Source organism: Macrosteles quadrilineatus, unplaced genomic scaffold (genome assembly GCF_028750875.1).
Source record: "Macrosteles quadrilineatus isolate MER2022 unplaced genomic scaffold, UCM_ALF_1.0 Scaffold_9__3_contigs__length_116548681, whole genome shotgun sequence".
Classification (NCBI taxonomy): Eukaryota; Metazoa; Arthropoda; class Insecta; order Hemiptera; family Cicadellidae; genus Macrosteles; species Macrosteles quadrilineatus.
This window is the reverse complement of record NW_026542602.1, coordinates 84987741-85014014: the sequence shown is the minus strand read 5'-3', so window position 1 is coordinate 85014014 and position 26274 is coordinate 84987741. Positions and strand designations below refer to the sequence as shown.

The following is a 26274-nucleotide window of genomic DNA, read 5'->3' as shown; positions in this document are numbered from 1 at the left end:
CGCAATTAATATTATTATTGTTTTTACGCTTATTAATCTTTAAACAATGCTAAATGCTCAAAATATGTATAATTTCACTCAATTTATCGCAGTTAGATGAATTAGCGTAAGCCTTGAAAGTAACCGTCGATTTCGACGGGTTTCACCTAGTGTTCAGTAATCACCAAGATAGTGGGTTTGAGTTCACTCATTAGATGATTTATTCGTGGTGGTCCTTGCATACTATTAAGGGACAATTTAGAATATAAAGTAAGAAATGATTTGTGTGCCTTAAACAAAGATTATGTTTTTTAGTATTGAAATTGTTACTTTTAATATTATTGTTATTTCTATTTACAGAACTCCAAATTCAGATAACTTTAAACATTTTCTTAGAAAGTTTGAAGGCTTCTAAAACTTCTGATTAAAGAGACGTCTACTAAAAATGTATGTACAGTATAGCAACTGACTTTAATATTGATATTCTGGAAACTTGCAGCCAACCACATCAAAAGTTAGAGTTCATTTCTATTTTGGAGCAATATGGTTTCAAAATGAATTTTTCCTCTCCAACAAGAATTACTCAGTCCAAAAAATTTTGCATTGATAATATTCTATCACAGAAATGTTATCATCAGTCATCTTATCTTATTAATATTATAAATGTGAAAGTTTATGTGTTTGTTTTTTTGTTTGTTTGAATTTCAATAACGCACGGATTGGGCTGAAATTTGGCATGATGATAGCTCACATTCCCGATTAACATATAGGCATATTTTTATCTCAAAAATCCTTTCGGGCTCCGCCCCAGTGGCTCTGTAATTCCCCATTATAACCTTATGAGTATTCATATTTAAAGGGAATTAAAGAATTTAGTCAGCTGTTTCAACTAAAAAAGTTGATTCTATGATATGAAAAGCATTAAAAAGTTATAGAATTTACCAACAGGGTGCATCACTATTTTTTTTGCATTTATGAAAACTAACTGCTAATTTGAGCTGAGCAGCAACAAAAAACTGTGATACGCGATGAGAACTGTCAAAGTAGGATTGTTTACAGTTATGTTTGTTTTTAATTTTATGAATAATTTGTGATGTTTGGCGAATTTTTGAAATTTTTTTCTATTGTTTATGTGAATTTGTAGAACATTATGGCTATGGTAGATGTATGATACTATAGTAAAATGAAAATTTAAAGAAGCAAATTTTATCAAATTGTGTTCGCCTCCATTGCAAACGCAAAGCTTGAGTATAACTGCAATAAGCATTCTATACTTATATACCAACCACCAACCCCGTACGAAGGACGGGTACTCTGCTAGTTATCAATAATAATGAGTTTAGAATCAGGCATCTCTGACCACAGAGCATTATTTTTAAATATATTAAGTAAAACTGATAAAAATATAGGAAAAGGTAAAAAATGTAAAAAAAAAGAATTTGTTCAAAAGAAAATACAACAAAATGTGTAAATAATGTAAGAGAAACATCTGGAATGTAACTGTAAATAATTATTTTGATAATAACTGTTAAAATTATTTTGGAACTTTTCAAAATATATTTGAAGAAGCATTTCCTATGAATTTTTATTGTACCAAACCTTGTAATAATAAAAAGTCCTGGGTAACAAGAGGTATTCAAATTTCTAGTATTAGAAAAAGGGAACCAAGCAAACTTGTAAAGAAATCAAATGATTGAAATTTCATTAATTATGTTAAAAGGTATAAATTAATTAACTTTCAACAAGGTATGCAACAAAGAAAAAAAATGTATAATGTTAAATTCGTAAAAGAATCAGATAACAAGAGTAAGACTGCTTTGTTTATCATTAAATCTGAACTTGGTTGTAAAAAAAAGAGACATTAACTTTCCTGATATTATAATATCCTGGAATGTTCACCTTTGTCAAGAGAAAATATGGGTCACCTATTAATACATAGGATTCTTGGATAAATCAGAGTAGGAACACCGTCAACATGTTTCTGCCCCACTACATTATTGGTCTCTAATATACTTCCTCAATAAAGTAAATCAGTAACATAATTTCAACAAGATGTTTTGGTTGGAAAACATCACTAAAGGATCAAAGGGATAAATATTGCACACAAGAACATTTCAGTCAGGCCATAGATCTGCCGATTTATTCTAATTCTCTAAAAACAATTGTACAAATTGTATTTGTCGAATTTTTTTATAAAAAAGAAAAATCTGCCCACGAACTAGTGTCTATAATATTTACACTTGTGCACTAGGAGGGCTCACGGCTGACACCGAACTGCGAACTTTGCACTCCTCGCCTTGCCAACCATTGATGACAATATTAATTGACACATATACTATATAAGAAACAAAACCTTAACACTAATGTTGCACATTTAGTTTAACAGTAATTCAGCCTTCAGTCCAACTTGAGGCCGTCCAGCTATGTTAAACGGACGGTGTTAAATCACGAAATTATAAAACTACATTTGCAGGTAGCACCTTCGACAGTGAAATCAACAAACATAAGAAAACTTGGGAACCACTTGAATGACAGCAGAAAAGAATGGTCAAAAAGATCTCTGGAAGGCAAAGGCAACATAAGATTAAATAAAATAGTTAAAATGTTGGTTACCTACAATGCTTTAGATTAAATGTACGGAAACGCAAATTATTGCAAATAAAGACCGCCACCATAAACTTTAAAAAAGTAACGTAGTTAATCTTCAACTTGAAAAAAGTTTTGGATGAATTTAATTAGAATTGTTACACATATTCCCAATTTTTGAAAGTTAGAAATGTTTCTAAATCTATCGATAAAAAATGAGAGAGTCCTACAAACGAATCAATGAAAACGCAGATTTTAAAAAGTAAGTAAGAAGTTAATTTGCAAGGTTTTGCTGATTATGCACCATTCTTTTTTGCTGATCAACAATAATAATTATCGAACAATGTTTCTACAAGTCATATTATGATTTAAAGTAATTTAATTGTTCAAGATGATAAATGATTATTTAAACTGAACAGAAACTCTTCTTTGCTGGATATGACAAACAATAATAGGATGTATATTTAGATTATTTAACATCGTACAACATGGTAGAATAGTTAATGGTAAATCAGTTTTACTACATAAATGATGTAGCCTATAAAAAATATTTTAGCTTATGCAAGTTAAATACAATCATACGCAACATTAAATCAGCCTTCTGTTTCAAGCTATTGTTGTCACAAAACATAATAAGAACAATACACTGTACATAAAATGTATAAATTAATTTATAAACAATAAGTATAAAAATCTAAATAACAATTCCCTATAACAGTAGCCTATTTAACATAATTTTTGTAGTACTGTAAAAACATGTTTGCATTATTCTTACTGAGCAGTTAGATACTATTTTTATTAGTTGTAAAAGATCAGCTAACTCACAAGCTTCGGTATTTATAGTAGTTTTGAGTCACAAGTGGTTCCCATCATGCATTGCAGCGTACACAAAGGCACCAAAGTACAATAAGTCCATCTCAAAATGCAGTCTTGTCGATCTACGCCTATATTTATATACAACATAGAATTTCTCTGGATAAATAATTCATTTCTTTACAATCGAGTTAATTTACAATAAACTTTCTTTATTCGCTAATCCGTTTCATTTCCTACATTAATAGTTTACTTTCTTTAAAAATATTTCAAATATGTACAACGATCTAGACTTGCAGAGTATTATCGACTCTGCCTTAAGTTAAAATCCATTTTACACTACAGTTGAAAATATATTATTATTAGATCACAGCCTATTTGTCGGCGGGAGTTCGGTCGAACGTCCCACCCCATTAGAAGTACCTTAACACATCAACAAACAAAACAAACACGGCGTTCACAACCTTTGCAACACTACCAACCTCCGGTCGCTTCAATCAAAATCGTAAAAAACTTTACTGTATAAAAACAAAATGGTACATCATCTAGGTTTGTAACATTAGCAACAAACTTCAGAACTCCCAGGGAATATAACAAGGGAATTATGCAACAGACTATGGTTACTCTATATAACTGAAGGTGGTTGTATAAAAATACAAAATACAACGGATCAACAGAAATTATGTAACAAAAACTTGTTTGAGTCTTCCAAATAGTGTTGTTTGTATTTTATGAATTAAAAAATCGCTCATTGAGTGATCATTTATAAATGTTATAATATACAAACAGTTGGAACAGTAAAATTTAATTACTGCAAAAAATTTATAATGATTTCGTCAAGTATTAATTTTAATTTGGAATTCAGTCAGTACCACTTACTCTATTTCTATTATTTGCTAAATCTCAAATTGATTGATTTTGTTTTATATGATGCATAGCATTAAAAGTAGTTACAACTAGAATTAGTGTAATTTTAATACTTCAGTAACTAATATTATGTTTTTATTTAGACCTTTTTAACTAGTACTGAGGTAGGTAATTTTATAAAATGTTTATGTATATATTATGATTACAAATTCTGAACACACATTAACATGTAATATTATGCATTAGAATAATGAAATTGGCGTAATTATACTATGGAATTAAATAAACTAAATTAATAAATATTCCTGTGAAAGGAAACATTACACAATTTGACGCTTAGTACAAACACAATACTACAAAAGAACACATTTTTACAGTTGTCTTTGAGTTTTATTAAAATGCATCTTAAATTTCAAGTGTATAATATCGGTACAAAATCTATATTATGGCAGTAGTGCAAATCGAAATATCCTTCTGAATCATTCTTTAATTTCTCTCCTCAGTTGTGAATATTGTTTGCAAGTAAGAACTAAAAAGTTTACATGAAAATGAGAGATACTACAAAGTTTTGACATTCAATCAAATGCTGATGATGTAATTTAGAAATCAATGTAACAATACCACTTACAAGTAGATATTGTTGATGGTTGATATTAGCAAACAAGCATACACAACTGAATATATTCATTTTGATCGGAGTGTTTTGTTCTTTTTTGCTGCAAGTAAAGGAGCAATAATATTTCAAAGTTTAATGACGAGACAATTTCAAAACATAATTAATGATTAAAAATATGGAATTTTAGTTCCAATTAGTACCACGCTAATATCTGTGTCAAAATTTAAAAAAAGATATTTAATAATACAGGGTGAGTTTTTTAAAGTGATCCAATAGCTAACTTTTTAATTACAGGACTTAGCACCTCACTTTAAATTTGAAACTTGCTCAGTTTTAAGTTTCACTCAAGAATACGATTTCAGATTTTTTCATTGTGTCCGCCATTTTCCAATATGGCTGCCAACTTTAAAATTTCTTATGGAACACCCTGTATTTTATTTTGTTTTTAGATTTTACTCTAAAAAATAAAACATTTTTGTTCTTGACATTTTTTCAATATCTCTAATAGTTAAGGAGCTACGAGGACAAATTGTTAAGTATTAACAGTAACAACACTTAAAACTAACATTGTTTTAAAACATGATTTAGAATTCATGCAACTTTGTATGAAAACTTTAAGTCCTCGTAGCTCCTTAACCGTTAGAGATATTGAAAAAATCTCAAGAACAAAAATGTTTTATTTTTTAGAGTAAAATCTAAAAACAAAATAATATACAGGGTGTTCCATAAGAAATTTTAAAGTTGGCAGCCATATTGGAAAATGGCGGCCACAATGAAAAAATCTGAAATCGTATTCTTGAGTGAAACTTAAAATTGAGCAAGTTTCAAATTTAAAGTGTGGTGCTAAGTCGTGTAATTAAAAAGTTAGCTATTGGATCACTTTAAAAAACTCACCCTGTATAATAAGATAATCAATAATAATATAATCAAGATATTTTTTTGCTTTACAAACGCCCAGTGTTAAAAGTATTTCTGGAAGGATTTCTAAGTCGGAAACGTAAATACCTGGATATATCGGAGAACCAAAGTTACGAAGTAAGCTTTACTGTCATGGTCACGACCTGCGCGAGACCCGAAAATCACCCATGGTAACCTGTAGAGTTTTTGAAGGTGGTTTACAAATAACGGTAACAATTTTCAGGTATTTCGGGTCCGGTACGCTAAAACTAAGCAACAAGATGTGCGTGAGACCGGGGCAGTGCGGTAGCAGGAAGCGAGGGCTCAGACCTCTGACGGAAACTCTGAGGGAACGTCCCAGATTTCCGTGAGGAACGGTGGCAGTTTGCGGTTGCGTAGTTTCAGTGAGAAGCACATCTCCGAGTTCTGGTTGCCGAGCGTCCGCAGCTCGGTGAGTACGGAGAGTAGTTTGGCGAAGATGGTCGGGCTGCGAGGTTTGACTCGGTTATCCACGTAGGACTTGAGTGCCTCCAGGTAAATCTCTTGGATTTTCTCTACCTTCCATCCCTCAGCTAGGTTAGGCCGTTCTGTAATGGACACAATTCTTTGAATTAGTCGTAAAATACTTAAAAGCTCAGATAAAATAAGTTTTGTAATATATTGAGTTAGTGGTCACAGTGCTCCCCTTCAAATCCAAAGGTTAATCTTTCAATACCAAGTAGGGTTTTAACTGGATTCAGATGCAATTTGTTGTTGAGCTATCAATTAATGATGTTAACTAACTATTGGGCAAAGTTAAGTTAAAAGACCGGGTTGGTCAGCTCCCCTAAAAAATCTAAAATTTTGCTCATTAATAAAAAAGAAAGAAATCATAGTAACCTTTAAATTAACTTTTTCCTAAAAAAATATTTAATCATAAACTACCAAGTCATAGATTATTTCATGCCTTACTATTCATTCTTTGTGAAAGCTATTACTTTTTCAAAATATTAATAATTCACCTCTCACAAAAACTACATAAGATTAAATTTTTGATTGTAATAGTTACAAGGAATGTTTTACCTTTGACCATCAATACAACTAGACATTCCATCCCCCATTTTAAGTTTGTAACAAGTTTTTTTATCAAAGTCAACGTAGTTGTTGTGATCCCCCGACATATTAAACTGATCTAAATTACTAAATTCTGTCGAATGCACCAACTTTTTTACAAAGTCAAACTTATTGAATACTTATGGTGAGCTATAGCAACTGTTATGTCAAGACCCATCAACCTTGTCAGCAAAAAAAGGTATAACATAGAATTTTAGACACTAGCGCAATCAGTGACTAGCTCACACAACTTCCAACAGCTGGTCCATATAGATGGGATGTCACTTCAGTAATCCAATAGTCAATGGTTTCAACTCAGCTTCACTTCTTCACTATCACTAACTTCTTTTTAGTAACTCATCTCACCAGAGAAGATAACGATGGCAGTGAGCAGTGCATATTCAGCGTTGTCCACCTTCATGGAGCACATTAGTCTACCGAATCTCAGCAGGTCCTCAATGACTTCGCCAATGCCAGCCATCGTGTACGACTCCCGTGTGTACGGCTGGTTGTTGGCGAACAGGATAGAGTCTGTCTGTACATCGTACCTCCTCGCCATCCGCAGCATCATTACTTCACTGGAGCAAGCCTACAACGTAAACTGGGTTTAGTGACAAAAACACACACTGAGTTTAGTGACAGTAAAAACACACAAACTGGGTTTAGTAACGGTAAAAACACACACTGAGTTTAGTGACAGTAAAACCACACAAACCGAGTTCAGTGGCAGAAAAAACACAATTGAGGTTTACTTTTGGCCAGGTATGAAACCATTGATGTTTAGGCCAATATCTTATTAAATATTATCATATTAAATATTAGATATTAGATATTATTATTAAATATTAAACATTTGCCAGTTCAACAATGCAGTCACTTCCAAAGACCACTGTCTACTTTGACCATTGAAGCCTACCTTCTAGTGTAAGATTTTACTGTTCTAAGTTAAATTCAATTTTGTAGCATGAATTTAGGTGGTAAGAGATCTCTAGTACTCCTGTCAGTTTTTATATTTTGTTAGGTGAACCTAAATCTTGAAGGAGGGAGCATAACATTATAGCCATTGACAATTATTAGGATTTGCACTCACTCAGGCATTCTTGGCAACATGTGCACAAACAGTGCTGACCACTAAATCCTAAATTTGATCTAATCTATCAAGAGAGTTACTTTCAAACTATATTTTGCAGCAGGAACTTTTATAACATCACATATTTTAGTCCTTGGACTCCTTTTACGACAAACTACCTCCGTCTGTAGTCCAAAATTTCCCAACAACAATGGTGGTGGATAGTTTTGTTGTAAAGCACAACATTGCCAAAGAGAGCAACACGTTTAAACCTCTAATTCAATATATATACTTCAAACACAAAACATGACACACACATATCTTATTTTGACAAGTTGCTTGCTTTGATAATGATACTCTAGCAACCGAAACTAGTCTGCAGTCTGCACCATTTAGATGATAACATTTTGGACTACTGACCAAACGATAAGATAGAGCCTTTCTTTTAATTCATTCTTGGTGACCTTCATTAAATTGCATGAGATTCGTCTAGTAATTTACCTTGAGCAATACGATCTGGTCCTCCCTAAGCAGTTTGTCGAACCCGGGCAGTTTCTTGGCGAACTCCACGATGAGTTGGACTGTGAGTATCGTGATCTCGGTGATATGTCGGTATCGGAGATCACTAGGGTCGTCCTCGTCACAAGGCAGGTTCTCGATTCTCTTGAGGTCCTCCTCCGAGGGCTGTTCATACTCGTTCTGGAAGTAGACGAGCCTGTGGATCAACTCCTCTTGCTCCGGACTAAGAGGTTTCACTCCGAAGCTGGGAGTAGCTACTCCATACCTCGTGTCTTCACTCTGCAACACCACACAACGCTGAATGTTGTGTGTTAGGGTAAACATTATAGTGTGTATAACAAATCAGAACAGCAAACATCTATTGTGTTTTAAAGTTCATTATAGTAAAGAGTACTTATATTAAATAGGATAAATAGTTAAACTGCTCCCAGGCCCGGACTAGGACCGTTTAAAGACCTCAGCTAAATTCTGTAAAGGGGCCCTCTATTGGGGGGATTATTTTTTTATTAGGTCATTGAAAATGCTTTTTGGCTCTTGTAAAAAATTTAGAAATTCGTAAGATTTTTACTACAAATATAAACATTTTTTACTCATATTAAATTTATTATTTATAATAGATTCCTGTATTGTGTTAAAACACCTAGAAATAGGAAAATTTCAACTATTTTGCTTAAAAATTTCAAAATCTATTACAAGTTAATTCAAACTTTGGAACAAGGGAATAGGTCTAAGAAAATATGGGCAGTACCAGTTCGAGGTGCATCACACTTATGAGAAGAAAAAAGCGCTACTATAAAAGCTAGTAAGTATAAAGAATAGGATATTAGCAAGTTGGGATAATTAGTGACAGTTCAACTAAGGGCGAAATTAGGAGGTTTTACTATACAAGTTTTGCAAACAAACAATAACGTCTTGTCCTAAAAGAATGTTCAAGGAAGTTTGAACAAAATGTCTTAAAAATTTGGCCAGCTCTAAATATACACTAGAAAGGGGGATATGTGACCACAATCTGTGCCTTTTAAACGTTACATTAACTTCACTAAGCTTTCCATAAAAGCATAATTTCAGGAAAACAACAACTCTACCTGTTGAATAGATGCCTACAACTATGCTGTGCATCAACTAAGTAGATCGATTAATAAACACAGTTTTGCCAATTTAAACCAGATATAATACTCACGTTGTCCTGATCTATTCTCATCTCAGGTGATCCGTTAGTTGAAGACACAGGTTTATCTTTGTCCTTTTGGGCTTTCTTCTCTTTTCTTTTTACGGCACATTGATACTCAGGTACTACACCTAAAAACAATGTTGAAAAATATATGTAAATAAAAATGTTGGTGATCAATAATTTTTCCAGTGTTCAGTTCATTTTCTTATTAACTTTCCATTTCCTTTTATTGAAAAGAGGTAATACTTCTTTTGCTGATATTTGATTGTCAAACTAATAAGTTTTTAAAGGTGAGATATTTAGAAAAAAGTTATTTATACATATCTCTCAATCAAGACACAGTAGATTATTTTACACTTTGTGAAACACCCTCTACTAGTCTGTACGACCCAGTTTTGTTTTGAAAATTATCATGTCAACTAACATGCAACCTTTGGATGAGAGAAGTTAACTGATGTTTCATCCATATTTATCTGGACTTAAATTGTAAACATGATTTTATTATTTACTGCTTGGTATCTCAACCTACGGGTACCCCGTACAATACCTCACACTAAATCTTAAACTCCACTCGTCCAATACATTTTTGAGAATTGCTTTAGACCTTACCTTGAAAAATCTGAACATTTTCTAAAACGCAATGTAAAGAGCGGTTATCTGACGGTTCAATCTTATTCAACCAAATTCAAAATATGATTCTAAACCTTCTAAATAAGGATAACTTCCTCAATAGGTCTTTATTTTATATTTTGACTGATGAAACAGCTGATCTTAGTCAGTAACAAAGCTACACAGATACCCTCACAACATTCTACATTCATCCTTCACTCATATTTGGGTTAAACTACGCACCTAGGTGGCGTCCCCATCTTTATAATTGATAATTGAATTACAACACATTTTGTACCTCATCGCTACACCTCACACTGATCGAACTCTTATAATTGACAAGTAACCCGGTGGCACTCACATTCAGGCCTCATCCCCACGCTGAGGCACTTCTTGAGTCGGCACTCTTGGCACTTGCGCCTCATGTACATGTCTATCTCACAGTTGGTGCCGTATTTGCACTGGTACACCGCGTTCTTGGTGATGCTTCTTCTGAAGAAGCCTTTGCAGCCTTCACAGGTGAGGGCGTTGTAGTGGTAGCCTGAGGCTCGGTCTCCGCACACCAAACACAGCTCTTCCTGCTGCCGAGGCGTCGGACCCTTCTTCTTCTTCGCATCACAGCTGTCCACGCTGTAGCCGTTGAGTGAGTTGGGTGGCGAAAGGTCTTCCCTTCCTGAAACAAACAGAGTGTTTATAGAAACTGTGATAGGATCGTGTGCTATGTTATTTACATTGTTGTATAGTATTGGCGACGTTACAAATTTCTGGCTACCAGGCTTGAAGCTCCATATTTAATATACCTAGCTCGTTCATAAACTTTTCTTTTTTTTTTTTTTTTTAAAGAGGTTGGCGGCCTCTTTACATGCGTCACATGCGTCTTAACATGCGTCTTCTTAAAGTAGTGATTAAAATTCTTCTTGATTGAGGAGGTACAATGAATTATTTTAGGACAACCGCAGAAACTATTCAAGTTTAATAGTTACAAATCAAACATGAAACTTCTTCTACCGAGTATCGCCACTGAAAAGCTTGGCAATGAGGAACCATTCATCAAAAACCATTAGGATAACCATGGAAAGTTATTCAAGTCACATAATAGGACTTCCTTATCAAATTTATTCACCAGAGTCACTAGGGAAGCCATAACCAAGATGAAGGCAATGGAAAAACCTTTGATTTTAACATCAACTCAAATATTGCTAATATTGCTAGCTTTTGTATCCTAATATGTTCTCTTTCCCCACTCTTGTGGCATGCTTAAGAATCAGATTAAGATTGAGCAGTTCCAGTAGCATAGTTGGTTGTCTGCTGTCTGCAGCCACTTTGTTCGTCCAGTCTAGTCCGCATGGCCAAGAAAGTGAGCGGTCAAGGCCATCGACTCACCGACTCGCTCACTTACTCGCTCGCTCACTCACCTTCTCTAACAAACTCGGACAACTTCAACTTGTCTACTCAATACTGCTTTGGTTTGGTTATTTGAGTCGTTTGTCAATTTCTATGAAATATGACACTGATGAATCAGAAAAGGGTTGTACAGTAGTGTGATTCTTTCGATAGTAAAGTTAAAATTTTGTGATAATAGTTTACAAGTTCTAATTTAAATGCTCCAAAGAGGTTTCTTTAGATTGGAACATTCCTCACGCTTTTAAGAGACTTGTAAATGGCTAGAGTGCAACGACTTGTTGTGAAGGGAGACTTTTTTACTTATTCTTAAAGGATTCCTTCAACACTTATTTCACACTTTAATTTCTCAATATATTTGAATAATTATAGTGTTTAGTTCTCCAAAGATACTCTGAATATGCCATGTTCACAAAATATGATGCAAAATCTGTCCCAATCTACCCATGATAAAAAACTTGTATTGGTTTTATTTTACAACAATAATTTGATTTTATTTGTTTTATTCAGCTGTTGCGGATGAAATGGATAGAAGAATACTGGATCCCTTTATTTGACAGAAGAATTAATTCACTTATTACAAGGTTCAAGATTTGAGAGATGCTTAAGATTCATTAATTTTTCTTCTACACCATTATAAGGAGAAAAATTAAAAGAACATCTCTCTTATGTGTTGCTACATCTCTGCTTCAGTTTAAGACGTGGAAGTTTATTGTCTGGCATTTGTAAATGTTGCTTTAAGTTCCACTGACGTTGAGAAACTCTATCAATAAATGTAAATGTACATGTCCCAAAGGTTTAAATGTTAGCATCTACGATTGTAGAAATCAGTGCCTTCTAAACAGTGTTTACTGAGTCATGGTTGACTCCTCACACAGGTTCTAATGGTTCTATGTATCAGCCGCTGGTAGCCACTGTACTAGAAGCACATCAGGGCGGCGGTATGACCGTGTGTGTCTCTCTCTAGTATCTATTATTGCGAACAAACAAAACCTGGCCGAGACGTGAGAAAAACGACTCCCCTTCCCCCCACGGCGCTGGGGGCACTGAGCGACCTTGACTCGACCGCGCACGACGAGCTACGACCGGCACGGCGATCGTCCGGCACCGGCACGGCCACTATCCGGCACCGAGACGGCAATCGTCCGGCACCGGCACGGCCACTATCCGGCACCGAGACGGCAATCGTCCGGCACCGGCACGTTGACCATACGGCACCGGCACGGCGTTTGTGCGGCACCGGGACAGCCATCATACGCCACTGGGACGAATCATACGTGCAACTGTCGCTACAGTGTTTTTGACGTTACTTTGCACAAGAGAGAAGTGTGAGTGGGACTGATGTACGTAACATAGTATAGGACTTGGAGCAATCGTGCAAAGCTAAAACATCAAAAGTGAGTCCGAGCATGAGGTCAGAATAGAGATCGATGGCTCATAAACATTTATTGCACTGATCATCAGAATCTATCATTCGTAGGCCTATTCAGTTTGTATTTCATGCAACTTGGAAAAAGCTTGAAACCAAGTTGAAATCATCTATAATTATGAAGTGGGAATACATAGGCCTACACATACATTATATTATTAGTCAATTTGATTTGAAAATTTTAAAATTAAAACTTTTAAGCAACGCGGATAGCCATATTGTGTCAAATAATCTTTTGTAGCACGTTTTATCACAAAATTTGACAATTCGAGTAAATAACTACTAAATCCTGAGAATTAAGTTTATCTGAAGACAGAATGTAGTGAACTGAAACACTGGAGAACGAATGTATTATTATTGACGCATCAACGATGGCTCGGCAAACTTTCGTTCACACTAATTGATACAACTCATTAAAACTCCAAACTTCTCCCTTTTACCTGCCGAATCCAAACTGGAGTTGTCTCTACTTATCCGTTGGACAGACAGATCTGTTCGCATGGCTCAGGTTGCATAATCATCGCAAGTTTTCAGACTTGGAGAGAATTTGTATTAGATTACTTGTTCTTATAAAATTCAGCTAATTGAGAAAATTAGCGTTCGTGCAAAGTCTGTCTTTGTTACGTTAGTGAAGAAGAAGCCACTTATTTTGCTACAAGCTAAAACGCATTTTATAAACATAATTTAGACACGTTTTCCCCGATGCGTACACTGTATTTACTCATATTCAAAATATTTTTTTTATAATAGAATGGTATAAACTAAAAATTCATTATGTTATCCAACTAATGTTTGCATTAGCTCAGGAATCTAAAATGATTGATAGTAAAATGATGGCTCTATTCGTAGGCTGATACATTGACAAATAATGGGTTGGTTCGTGATCTAAAATATTTCTTCCCAGAGTCAACATATTATAATTTAAGTTGACTAGGAGTTTTTTGGTGTGTAAATAAATACTAGTTAAACTTAGATGCCTCCGAAGTTTATACATGGTTTTACAGCTTTTAAAACCCATCAATTTCACTTCCAGTACGTGTCTCAATTTTAGTATAACCTCTCACAAAGCGAAAGTAGTTTCAAACTCCACAACAGTTTTCGTCTAAGATGCTTTATATTCTGTTTTATTAAAAAAGCTGTTTAAAAAGCGGAAACTATGTAGTCGCGGCATAGTCCTGGCGAAAATCAATTAATTCTCGATCGGCTGGATTAGAGGCCGTGTCTCCAGAGTCAAAGTCCAAACTTTCGACCACCATAACTAACCATCATAACAACCTTCAGGGAATCAGGGAACAATACCTTCTCCCTGACAAATCCAAGGTGCAAGTCAAGGAAGCGTCCCGCTAGAGCCACGGACTAGCTGAAGACATCTCCTGAATCTCAACTCGCAACTTCATCGTCCATTATTCTTCTTCTGCTCACCACCTATTTGGTCTTTCCGGTTGCAAAGTCAACGTCCGAACAACATCCGGCGATGAAGAGATTACCTAACGTCACGCGTCAAGATTTCCACCGACTTCTAAAGTTGACTTCCATTTAGTTTTAAAGATCTAAATATTGTGCCCCAGATCAATCTTTAATTTTCTCGGTTCTGAATTATCATGTGAACTTTCACTTCGAACTCAATCAACAACAAAAACAGGAGTGTTTCCATGTAGTTGGAAAAGTTTGACGTGTGTTCAACGATCCTTTCTATTCTAGTTCCGAGTTACTCGCTGACTTTCGAGTTCAAATTTATCAAATTCAAGTTTCCACAAAATCGAGAGTCGAGAGTGATCAGGCTACAATATACCTGTTAAGCAGTGCGACGATTGGGAGAGCGCGGGACTCTAGTCCCCAAGGTACTGTACCATGTTTAAATACCAACAATTACCAGTTGCCTTTACGTGATAAAGTCGCGATGATCTAGGCCTAGACCTAAGTGATGGAGAAAACTGCTTTAGACTGCCAGTGTAGGATGTGAAGGTAGGTAGGGCATGAAAAGTGTGAAGATGGCTGTAGCCTAAGGAAAACGATCTGTACAACTAGCGAAGGTGTGAAGAGGGACGGAAGATGAGAGGCAGGAAGTCCTGCACCCAACACCGGAAGCTATTCAGCAAATCTGTGACGTCCGTCTACCGTCGACCATCCTCAAGACGGCATCTGGGAATCTGATTTTCTCACGTGAGATTCACTTAACTCCAGAATTTAACAATCGTACAACACACCAGATAGAGATTCGCTTATGTTGTGAAACTTGAGGAAGACTTGAAATGAAATGAAAAATGTCTTTATTTAAGAGGCGAAGTTAGGACTAGCAAGTCCTCTCTACCACTTAAACTCTAAAACATAAATAAACTATCCACTTTATAAATAAAATTAAATAATCTAAGGTACCATATTATAAAGATGTTAAAATTAAATTTAAACCCAAAAAGTCTATTCACACAAGCCGCCAACAACCCGCCACACCAGCGCCAGGGACTAATTCATGCCTGCTACTCATCATATATTTTGTCTCTGCCCCAAACCTTGCACCACACACGGTTCTCTATGGAAGACTTGTTACTATTACAGAAGATGGTTCAATAGCTTATCCGATCTGAAATGACAGTGAGCATTTTCAAACAGTCATTTCAGATCGGAATGCTACAATGTGATTACACAATCACAATAGTAACAACGATCGCATTTTTTGCATATAGATACTCGTTTCACGGCGTGCAAAATCTTTAATTCGAAATAATTGGACCATTTATCAAATTTTACTGAATTAAATGTGTCAAATATTTTGTTTTCCAAATGGAAATGCTTTCAAGAGTGTTTAAGGAAGAGATGAAGTTATAGCTGTACAGTAGTTGGCAGCGTGAGTGCGGTTCCATTAGCGACTCGTATGCGTGCCATGTTTGGTAAACAAGCTCTTACAACTGTGTCCACAACGCAGCACGAAATATTGTTCTATAAATGGCGGGTGACAAGCGCATCGGTCGTTATTTTGGCGGGTAAAAGGATTATCTTAGCTTTCCTAGATTTCTCCAGACTGGTTAATTAACCAAAACTGACATTTCTCATCATCTCCTAAATAGATTACTAGGACCTATGGTACTTTGACTTTAGTCTTTTGGCTACAACCAAGCTTAGCGTACCAAAGCTCATATGAATACTCAATAAAGAAACTTTCAAAACAGTCGGACGCTCTTCCCAGTTAGATCCGTAGCCGGACGAGATATAAACCGGACTACAACGTTCTCGTCGTAATTTCTCTATTTGTGAGCCCTAAATCACCCCACTGATGAACGACCCCTGAGGCGTTAAGGATTGAGCCGTCCCAATGTAGCCTCCGTTTGTTTTACAACCCGACAGGAGAGGCGGATAATTGGTCCTATTTGAATGTCACTGGCCCGCGCGGTCCAGTGGTCCAAATTCTGTTGCCACCCGTCCAGTCCCGACGTTCCGATACTGACACAGTTCCAACTTTCTAAGGATCGCCGAGGTCTTTCGGAGGATTAAACGGGATTTGGCTGTGTTTTCCTTATAGACTCCGCTCTGGAGAAGGTGGTTCACTGTACGAGGATATACATAACGCACGCAAAAGAACGAAATGTTTTGAATTAAATTTTTTGGAATATCCCGTATGTTGTATAAGCTTCTCAGTATTATTTATTGTAACAAATCTATCTATATACAACTGTGGTGCATATTACAGTTAAATTCTATTCATAGATTCTCTTTTAAACTTAGCAAAGGAACTGATTAGGACAATACGAAACTAGTGAGTTTTAGTTTACAAATAGTTTAAATACTATATTCTAACAGCATTAGAAGTCTATGTGTTACCAAGCAAAAGAATAAATTCACGATTGGAGAGATTATAGCACCCGGTGTTCCGAATGTTAGCAGTTTAGGGGAAAGTAATTTCGTAGTGTGCTTAGGCTATGGAAATAGGGTACCGGTAATCAAACTCATAGAATTAGAAATAGTAATGACGAGAAACTGAAGCGTGGTTTGGCAACAGAAACAACTGTTGAGTCGGCAACAAGTCTCCCCAAGTACTCTCACTTCATTTTAAAAATGTATGGATTTGCTATCTCCTAATTATCCGTTTTCAGCCGTCTACACGAAACCCAGCCTACATCTACATGCTCTACATCGCTGTCTACATCTACACGTTTCACACTACACTACACGTGGAAACCACACGTGCCGTGCCGTGGCCTTGACAGGTAAATTACCTCAAAACACCGCTCCCAACATTACCGAACCCCCGAAAACAGTCAAATACATACAGAAGGTACGGAATCGTTCAAAACCGCGGCCCTAACTACGTAACATGTTGAAAAGGCTTCGTGAGTAACTCAACACTTAGGAGAGGTCACACTTCTTTGTGTTCACCGAGTGACTCTAGCACGAGCTTGACTAATCATTCAGGTAATGTACGAGTGACCCCGTCTCGTTAAGGTCTATTGTACTACAGTACCTGCCGCGACAACTTTATGTAGGGACTAGAGTGGGCTAGGTCCAGGTCTCATCTGAGAATTACAGAATCCAACACCGAAGAATACATTTTGTTTATAAAATTCTAAAAATGTGTCTGATAGATTGCGGCATGGAGGCTAGCAGACATTACAACTTCATGTTAAAGTTTTCGCCAGTTTTAGTATACAAAATGGTCGCTGCTGAATTGAGCCACCGTTAGAATGCGCTGATGTAAATGGCTGATTTCTGTCGAATACACAAAATCCAAGTCAAACTGAGAAGGCGATTAACTGTAAGCTATAGAATCTCTTTTGTCAAAGCAACTAACACCGTTACAAAAACTGAGGGAGAAAATTCACTTTTTTTGGCTGCAACGCACTCTCTGAGTGGCTCATTCAACTAATTACAGTATTTTTAGGTAAAAAATAGGCTACCTTTATCCACATAGGGATTCCTACTTGGGTATCCAAAAGAAATGCTAGCACGAACTCATCTCGATAAATTTGGAGATAAAAAACAAACAAGTCAGTTCAGTTCAAAAACTTCATCGAAATAGTAACGATGTGATAGTGAACAAATTACTGATGTCGATAGGGTGGAATTTGGCGATGTTTGTCAAAAGAAGAGAAATTAAATAGAAACACATCTGGAGCAGTAAAGTGGTGTCGCTTTCCCAGTCTGATGTACGAAGTTTTAATTATCAAGTTACCAAGGATGTTTGCCAGCCGGGGGCGAGTCGTTTGGCTAATGCGAGTCTAATGTGGCGGTTCCTTCCATAGGCCACGTAACCCGTGACGCGATGGCGCTAAATGTCACGAAAGACGGCTTTTAGATACACGTTATTATGGTTAGTATAAATGTAATTTACACTTTGGTCGACTAGTCTGATGTGTGTTGGCTACATTGGGGACGTGATGTTCGTCAGCATATCGTAACATGAGACGTGGCGTGACCGTATTGTATGTGCATGGCGTCAGCAGCTGCGGAGTAATCGATTTGATAAACTAACACTACATCGACACAACATCGCTACATTAGGAACAGTTGAAACTCTAGTCACCTTACAAGACATCTATCAACAACCTCACTGCGACTTGAAATCGTAAACATCATAACGGAAAACCTAGAAACTATAATGACCGATCCATCAACTAGGAAGTATAACGGCAAAGGACCATATAAATCACGTATTATTCCCCCCGAGTAGTCTAGTCTCACACAAATTCCTAGACGCCAAGACGAGAGGTGTGCGCAGCTGTTATTTAGGCTAAGCCGTTTTTTGTTCGACTCAGTTCCATCCCCTGCACCCTTTCTCACAACCCTCTTCTCGGTTGTTCGTCTTCCAAGAGCCCTATCTTGACCCTGCTTCACCTCTCGTCCCGTTCCAGGATGAAAAATATGCCTATTTATATAAAATCTTTATAGAAAACATATTCCTCTGAACAAAAACAATCTATTTGAAAAACCCGTTAAAAGACTTTGTGAAAAAGTATTTACAATCCAATTCAATAAGAGTCGGAGTACTATTAGTTCTTGATCGTTAAGGGTTAGTTTTACCTTGAACCATGTTTACAGTGATTTTAGTTAGTGAGTGTTATTGAGTTGTGATTAACACTGCGACGCTATTACGTTAGAAATACCCACTATTATGTTCGATCGTGATAGTAAGGATCAAAGGATCAATACATGTCCGAGATAAACGCGGCAGTTAATGTTAACGAGCAAAGTATGTATCTTGAAAACAGCCTCGGGACGATCAATGTACACGAGAAAATAGCAAAGGAAACTCAATGTTAAACGATATTTCAAAAAAATATTGAACTTAAGCAATTTATATACAGTACGTTCAAGACAATATCACACGTAGTTAGAAGACAAGAAATACATTCGAAGGTATTTCTGTCGTTCATTTGGTAAATATAGAAATTTCAACGCAGTTATAGCAGATAAACAGGTCGCGCCCCGAAGTGATCTGTCACTTTTCTGAGGCAGATGATCGGCCATTAATCGTGACATTATCGTATCTTCCCATTGTCCGGAGCTTTCCCCAGATGAGGCGGAGTGGCCCGTTAGTCAACAGGGTAATGGACACTGATAACGTCCACTGCTGTACGTGCTACGTCTTGTTGGCGGCCAAATGTCACATAATGTCCACATGGTATAATGAACAGTTGTAACACACACTGTACCGTTAACGGAATGTTTTGCTGGCGACAAAATTGCACCTTTGTCGAAATATATGGGTGAACACTCGCAAACAACTGTACGTGGTACGTTTGGTTGGCGGTAAAGAGTCAACAGGGTAAAATTCTGTACTGTACATAGCAGTTCGGTTTTCTTGGAGATATACTGCCACAAGACCATGGGAGTAGACAACATCGTACTGAGCACTTCAGAGACTAGTAAAGCTCCCAGTGTACGGTACAACACATAACAAGCATTTCCATAATATGTTCCACTTTCAGTTGGCGCAAATGTAGTAGTTCTCTATTGCGCGTGCGAATCCACACATTCCCACAGCAGACGAACGTCATTGGAATTACTCTAACAAAAAGACGCAACACTTGGTATTAACGCGGATTGAAATTCAGATGTGGTCGGAGCGGCGGCGGAGGACAATGGCGACCTTGAGTGCGCGTCGAATCTTCCTGGAGGCGCGGACGTGCAGAAAGGAAAATAAGGGAAGAGAGGAGAGGAACAGGAGAGCGGGAGATGTGCTGTGAAGGTCACCGTGACATTGCAACGCCGGAGCTGGAGAACTGGGAAACTGGAGAAGAAAGAAGTAACGACGCAGACGTCAATTGCGCTGCGCGAAATAGGCGTGCTATAAATACGTGTTTTAGAACTCCATCAACTCATTTGATGGGTTTTTAAATTTTAAAATCCTAATCACAGGAATATTTGTTGTTACAAAGAGTGACAACAAAATATGTCAAAAGTATACGTAAAAAGAGATAAATTGTATTAAAAAAATACTACACGATTAATATATTCCATAGTATTGTCCATGCTGGATTGTGAAATTCCAATATGCGGCGTATCTCTGCTCACGAGTCAGGAGTAAACAACCACCAATTGACAGGTGCAAAAAGTCACAGCATTTTGGACCCTTATCGGGCCGAAATAAAGTAAACAGGAAAGTCTATAAGTAATGTGGCCGATGAACCAATATGAAAACAAGATTTACAATATGATATGTCTTAATTTGTGATGAGGAAAACACACCTCCTTCATGTTCACTAAAATCAACAAGTAGAAAGAAAAAGGAAGGACCCCTAGTGCAATAAAAGTATAATATAAACGATGATTATGTGATTTTTATATTTATTTTTAAAGATGTTCTAGGTTAAGGGATCCTTGGCTTAGGGCTCCTTGGTTAAGGAACCATGCAACAGAAATTAAACTCTTAAACAAAAACCTACACAAATTCGGATTACATCTTTTACCGAAATACAAAAGAGAAGGATTCCAAGTTAACCCAATGAACAAAACCACTAGGCGATAACCTTAAGGAAACCCTATTCCGATAATCACACCATTCTAAAAGCAAAAACTTAAGAAAAGCTATACATTCTGAACTGAAATCTTATAAAAACGAAGGACTCGATATCCTTAAAACAAAACCCTAAGCGAACTCAAAGGAATTTAGAACACTCAAAACCATCACACAGTTGTTAAATCACTTACCGAAATCAAACAGAGAGGAAGGACTCCACGCGATATCCCTGAAGAACACCATGCCTGGTGTGTTGTAACACTAACACTGACCGGCGAAGGTCGACTGTCGAGCGAAAGTTCGATCCCTAGAGTAGGTAGTGAGGCAGTGAGGGTGTTGAACTGGGGAAGGCCGCGACTAGCGACAACATTGACATTGACTCCCCACCATAGCCACCCCTGGGTGAGGGACCTCTGATGTTTGGAACACCTACCACAACAACAGCACAACAGCTGACCGCTGACTAGGACAAGTGTAGCGGCTGCGGCAGTGGGTGAAGAGAGAAAAATGTGGTGAAAATGCGAATGATCAGATTATCTTGGGTGCATGTAGCTAGGGCAATATACACTTGGAGGCTAAAACATAGATGAAGTAATATTACTTCATCTATGGCTAAAATATCAACTTTATGGCGTTCCTCAGGGATATCGCCTAGGACCTTTCTTCTTTATTTGATTTCGGTGAATGTTAATATCCTATGATTTTTATGTTAGTAGCTTGATACGTACCGGTAACATATCTAACTGTTCCGATTTTTAGAGGAATTTTCTCAAAGTTTATGCAGAAACAATTTACGTTATCCTATATGTTTTATCGGCGCTAGAATGAAAGAAAACTACTTACACGCACAAATTGGTGAGTATATACATTATTTTTGATCGGACAAATTGAAATTTACAGACGAGCACCTAATTTAGAAGAGCAAATAGTTTAAACTCAATAATTCGTAGCAATAACCCTTTAAAATCCACAGAAATATATTTAATGTTTTAAACTCTAAATTGAAATATTTTATTTTCCCATGTACTTTGTTATCCTGAGTGAATACAACCAAGAGCCAAGTTCCGTCTTTACTCCACATATTAATTTCACAGAAGTTCTATCGAGACCGGAGGGACACAACTTTGCAAAACACAACATCCTTTACTCAAAACCTTAATGTTATTACAACTAGATTTCATTCCATAAATCTAAAAAAATAAAGATTTCACTTCCATTCAGACATCACCTCACAAGACAAGAACGAGATCAATTTCCTGTATAACATAAATAAATTAAACTCGATTTCCTGTGACTATTTACCATTAAAATGATTGATGCCTGTACCAACCATTGCAAGGAATATTTTATATTGCTAGTCGAAATTTATAACCTATTTCACATCGGCGTTGAACTGTTTTACAATACAGTGACCACCTTAGTTACTGTATAATGTTGTTGTGTAAAAGGAAATTCACACAACGTGACAGCTGTATAAGCCGCACATTGACAACCGCCATTCACGTGAAACCATTCATGATATTCAGAAAGGTGTAGAAAGAATATTGGCGAACATTCTATGACGACGCAATGTCAAACACAGACTGTAATGTAAGGCAAATACGAAATAGGAAATACATTCCACATGTGGACCGAATTTGTGAGATATGATATTGAATGGTTTCGCCCGAGTTTTATATTTAAATTGTAAATAGTGTACTGGACGTATAAATTGTTAACATAGGTAAAGTTTATGCGGTCTGTAATAAAAAGAGAAAAGCCCCTCCCTTTATTCCTTGCATGGAATATATTTAGCAAAAATTTATAACCTCCACTAAAGGGTACCATATATTTATTCAATAGCTAGAAAAAGTTGACACAAAACAATTAATAGAGCCAGTCCGATGTACAGTTTATATAATTCAAAATCATTGCGATTCTTTGCTTAATCAGCACATACAAAACACTTACGAAATTCCTATTTAAGTCCAATTAGCAACATATTCCAAAAGAAGTGCTGTTCCTTTTGACTAAAACTAGCAAGGACCACAGTATTTCTCAATAATAGGGTAGTCGGGCTTTAATTGGCAATAAAACGCATTGTGAGCTGATAAAGCTAAGGTTTCTAAGGAATAGGGTAGCCGGGCCTGTTGGGAGGGTTGGGCCACTTATGTGTCCGCCCCGTATTTTCGGTACCGTATTTTTGGACGTGGGAATTTCACCCCGGAAGTGCTTTGGCTACCCCTCGCGTCTGTGAAGCATTTGTCGTCAACCCTCTAGATCTCTGTACTTGAGATGTTCTCTCACTCACACACTCTCTCTCTCTCTCACACACACGACATAGCCTTACACCATTGAGCTTCATAGTCAAATTTAAACATTTAAAGTATTCCTGTCTTCCCGCCTACATTACCGACGAGACAAACTAATAATTGATAATTGATAATTTTAAACATAATTTTTTCATTATAGCCGGAAATCGAGTCTGAAGTGCTCTGGTGTGCTAAAACATCAAATGAGGTTTTACGGTTTCCGAATTTTGGCGGTACACATTTTGATCCCCAAATACCATTGAAGGGCCCGGCGGCACGTGGAGAACAAGTAGATAACGCTTATCAAAAACAAGATGGCGTCACAGGAACCATGACTGGCTGGCGGCGTCGAGCTCTCGTGTTAATTAGTGAATGTAAATCAACTCGCACACACACACACACACACACACGTACACGGTCAAGGTGGTGCGAAAATCATCAGTGCGAACCCCGCGGACACGCCATAGTGAATAAATAACAGGGGCGCGGTCTGACTGAATATACACCAGGTTAAATTGTAATCGAGATAAATTTTGAAACATTACCGTTGTCGTGTAGTATTTAAATTAATAAAAAGAAGCGGGGACACCCAAATTAATCCAAATGAATTAAATCATAAAATGTGTGTGATGTGTTGCAAAATATTCCGGAAAAGATCAAATGAAACTTAGAACAAAAGACACAACACACGCGACAAAGTTACAAAACTCACCGCTAGAAACTGAACTGGCAACATCGAACTGGCTGCTCTCATTACCTGTAACAACATGGACTAGAGTTAGTAACGTGTTGCATACAACTTACAGTACAGTAACTAACAAACAAGATAACCTAAAATACTTCTGTTGAACGGCAATCCTCAAAAGGGTCGCAGTTCAGGACTATTAGCCCATACTTTATATTAAATCTAAGAATGCAATTTTCAAGCTTACAGTGAATTTTACGAATCACTACTCATCTTCATCATAACTTATGAAAACAACATTTTTCCTTTACGTCAAATAGCACAATATGTAAACTGATACTACTGAATCGTTGCACTATTTGACGTAGGTGAAGTAAGCCCAGTCTAAACAAGTATTCCAGTAGGCCACAAACGTCAATATTGATGATCACATAGCTAAAATATGAAATGAAATGAAATGAAATGAAAAATGTCTTTATTTAAGAGGCGAAGTTATAATAGGACTAGCAAGTCCTCTCTACCACTTAACCTCTAAAAACATAAATAAACTATCCACTTTATAAGTAAAATTAAATAATCTAAGGTACCATATTATAAAAATGTTGAAATTAAATTAAATTAAATTAAATTAAATTTAAACCCAAAAGTCCATTCACACAAGCCGCCTAATATGGTGTCTAGCGAGACTTGAACTCAAACCTACACCCGCATACGTCCAATACCATTATATCACTCCACCCCAATCAAGTATTAAATGTTATACACACGATATTAGAGTGTAAGGTGCCTAGTAAACCAAGGCATCTCACACTGTCACTTAGATTGTGTCAGCCTTCGCCTCCCACGGTCGCTCCCCGCCCAGTGATGGTCCGCCCGCGTCCACCTCGTCATCCTAGGACCTGCGACTGTTGCGCAAAGTACTTGGCACTCCTCCAATACCATCCTCTACTCTGGGCTACACCTAGTGTATCGTACTTGCTCTAGTCTTCTGGCAATGGCATGGCCCCGTGAGTTACATGTTGGCCGGCTCAGTGACAATTAAGATCACTCAGAGATAACCTTGTATTAACGTACAAAACTTCCTATTGGACTTTTTAAGTATACTGTAAGAAACGCGATAATAGAGTGACCAAATGGAAATTAAGATTTCAGTGGTGTCATAAATTCGAAATGACATTGGCTTAAATATGAGAGGATTTGCCTACAAACTGTCCAGTATTTTCTTTCACACATAACGTACTGAGTTTCCCATAAATTCCAGTACGGTATAAGTTCAAACATAGAGAAGTTTTTCGTTTTATAGAGTAGACGTTTAATATAATTTAAATACAAAACTTTTTGTAAGAAAACTTGCCTACTAAACTATGTCCTCATGAAACGTGGAGCCTCGTTGATATATACTGTTCAAAGTCAGTTCAGATCGTGTAAGAAACCCTCGATAAATAAATTAAACCCACCACAACTTATGTTCACCACACACAAGCCAAAAGCTGAGAAACCACAGCAAAAATCAATATTTATAGGATTTCATCCTTTCAAGAATTAAAACCTCGAATTAAGTCCGCAAAATCCCCAACTATACCAATTGTCAAACCTAATACGAACAATTTATTACAAACATAAAAAACAGAATACAAAACTGTGCAACTGAAATGTGTAAAATGAAGGATTCCGGGGACAATAGTGGGCGACCACCCTGTAATCCCAGGAACTCAAGCAGAGGTCAACGCCCCTGTTAGGGTTGGTCCTGGTTCTCGTTTCCTCCCTTAGTCTTTGTCAGCCTCCGCCGGTGTTGTCTCGTCTCTTCCTCATTTCGTTTGATTGTCACATTTTTTGCCACAGCCCAAGTCTCATTGTCACATTGTGTTTTGCTACCGCCAGGCTCCCGTCTGTCAGGGTAGTTTTTACGCACCGAGCTATTAATATTGTCTTAATTATCACTTGTACGTCGTGAATGGTTCGATAATGGGTCAGGTGTGTGACAAATGGCGAACACCAGTTGCATCCGGCGTTTCAGAGTAGGAAAAAATGGTTTTAATTTGTGTATATTGACAAGTCCCAAAAATGAATGTTGGAAAAGTCTATACGGTTCGTGGGTAACTTTTGAACAGTTTTGGAATTTCGCGGAGAAATAAAAGATAAATATATTATATTGTTACCCAAAGAAACCGAAGAATGGGCTTAAATGGCCCACTAGGAAATATAGTTGAACGAATGTCTACTTTGTTTACAATAGTACATTTTTATCTAATTCTTTTAAATCTCAAAGACGCAGTTAATTAAACTATTTCTGTACTCA

General features: G+C 36.8%; 1 protein-coding gene across 10 annotated transcripts in view; it reads right to left on the bottom strand.

Moving 5' to 3' along the window:
• Positions 1–5355: 5355 nt before the first annotated feature.
• The window catches only part of LOC129002641 (ecdysone receptor), a 275558-nt gene continuing 254639 nt past the window's right edge, over positions 5356–26274 (bottom strand). For 3 of the 10 annotated variants that reach the window (XM_054430590.1, XM_054430593.1, XM_054430592.1), the window contains 6 exons: positions 24003–24047; positions 10580–10891; positions 9619–9737; positions 8421–8735; positions 7217–7439; positions 5359–6345 (listed from right to left, as the gene is read on the bottom strand). In XM_054430590.1, the coding sequence (XP_054286565.1) occupies positions 6083–6345; positions 7217–7439; positions 8421–8735; positions 9619–9737; positions 10580–10891; positions 24003–24047 (1277 nt within the window). In that variant the 3' untranslated portion in view covers positions 5359–6082. Of the gene's footprint in view, positions 6346–7216; positions 7440–8420; positions 8736–9618; positions 9738–10579; positions 10892–21190; positions 21253–24002; positions 24048–26274 lie in introns of those variants that run through there. The other 7 variants (XM_054430600.1, XM_054430594.1, XM_054430597.1 and 4 more) reach the window with 7 other exon arrangements.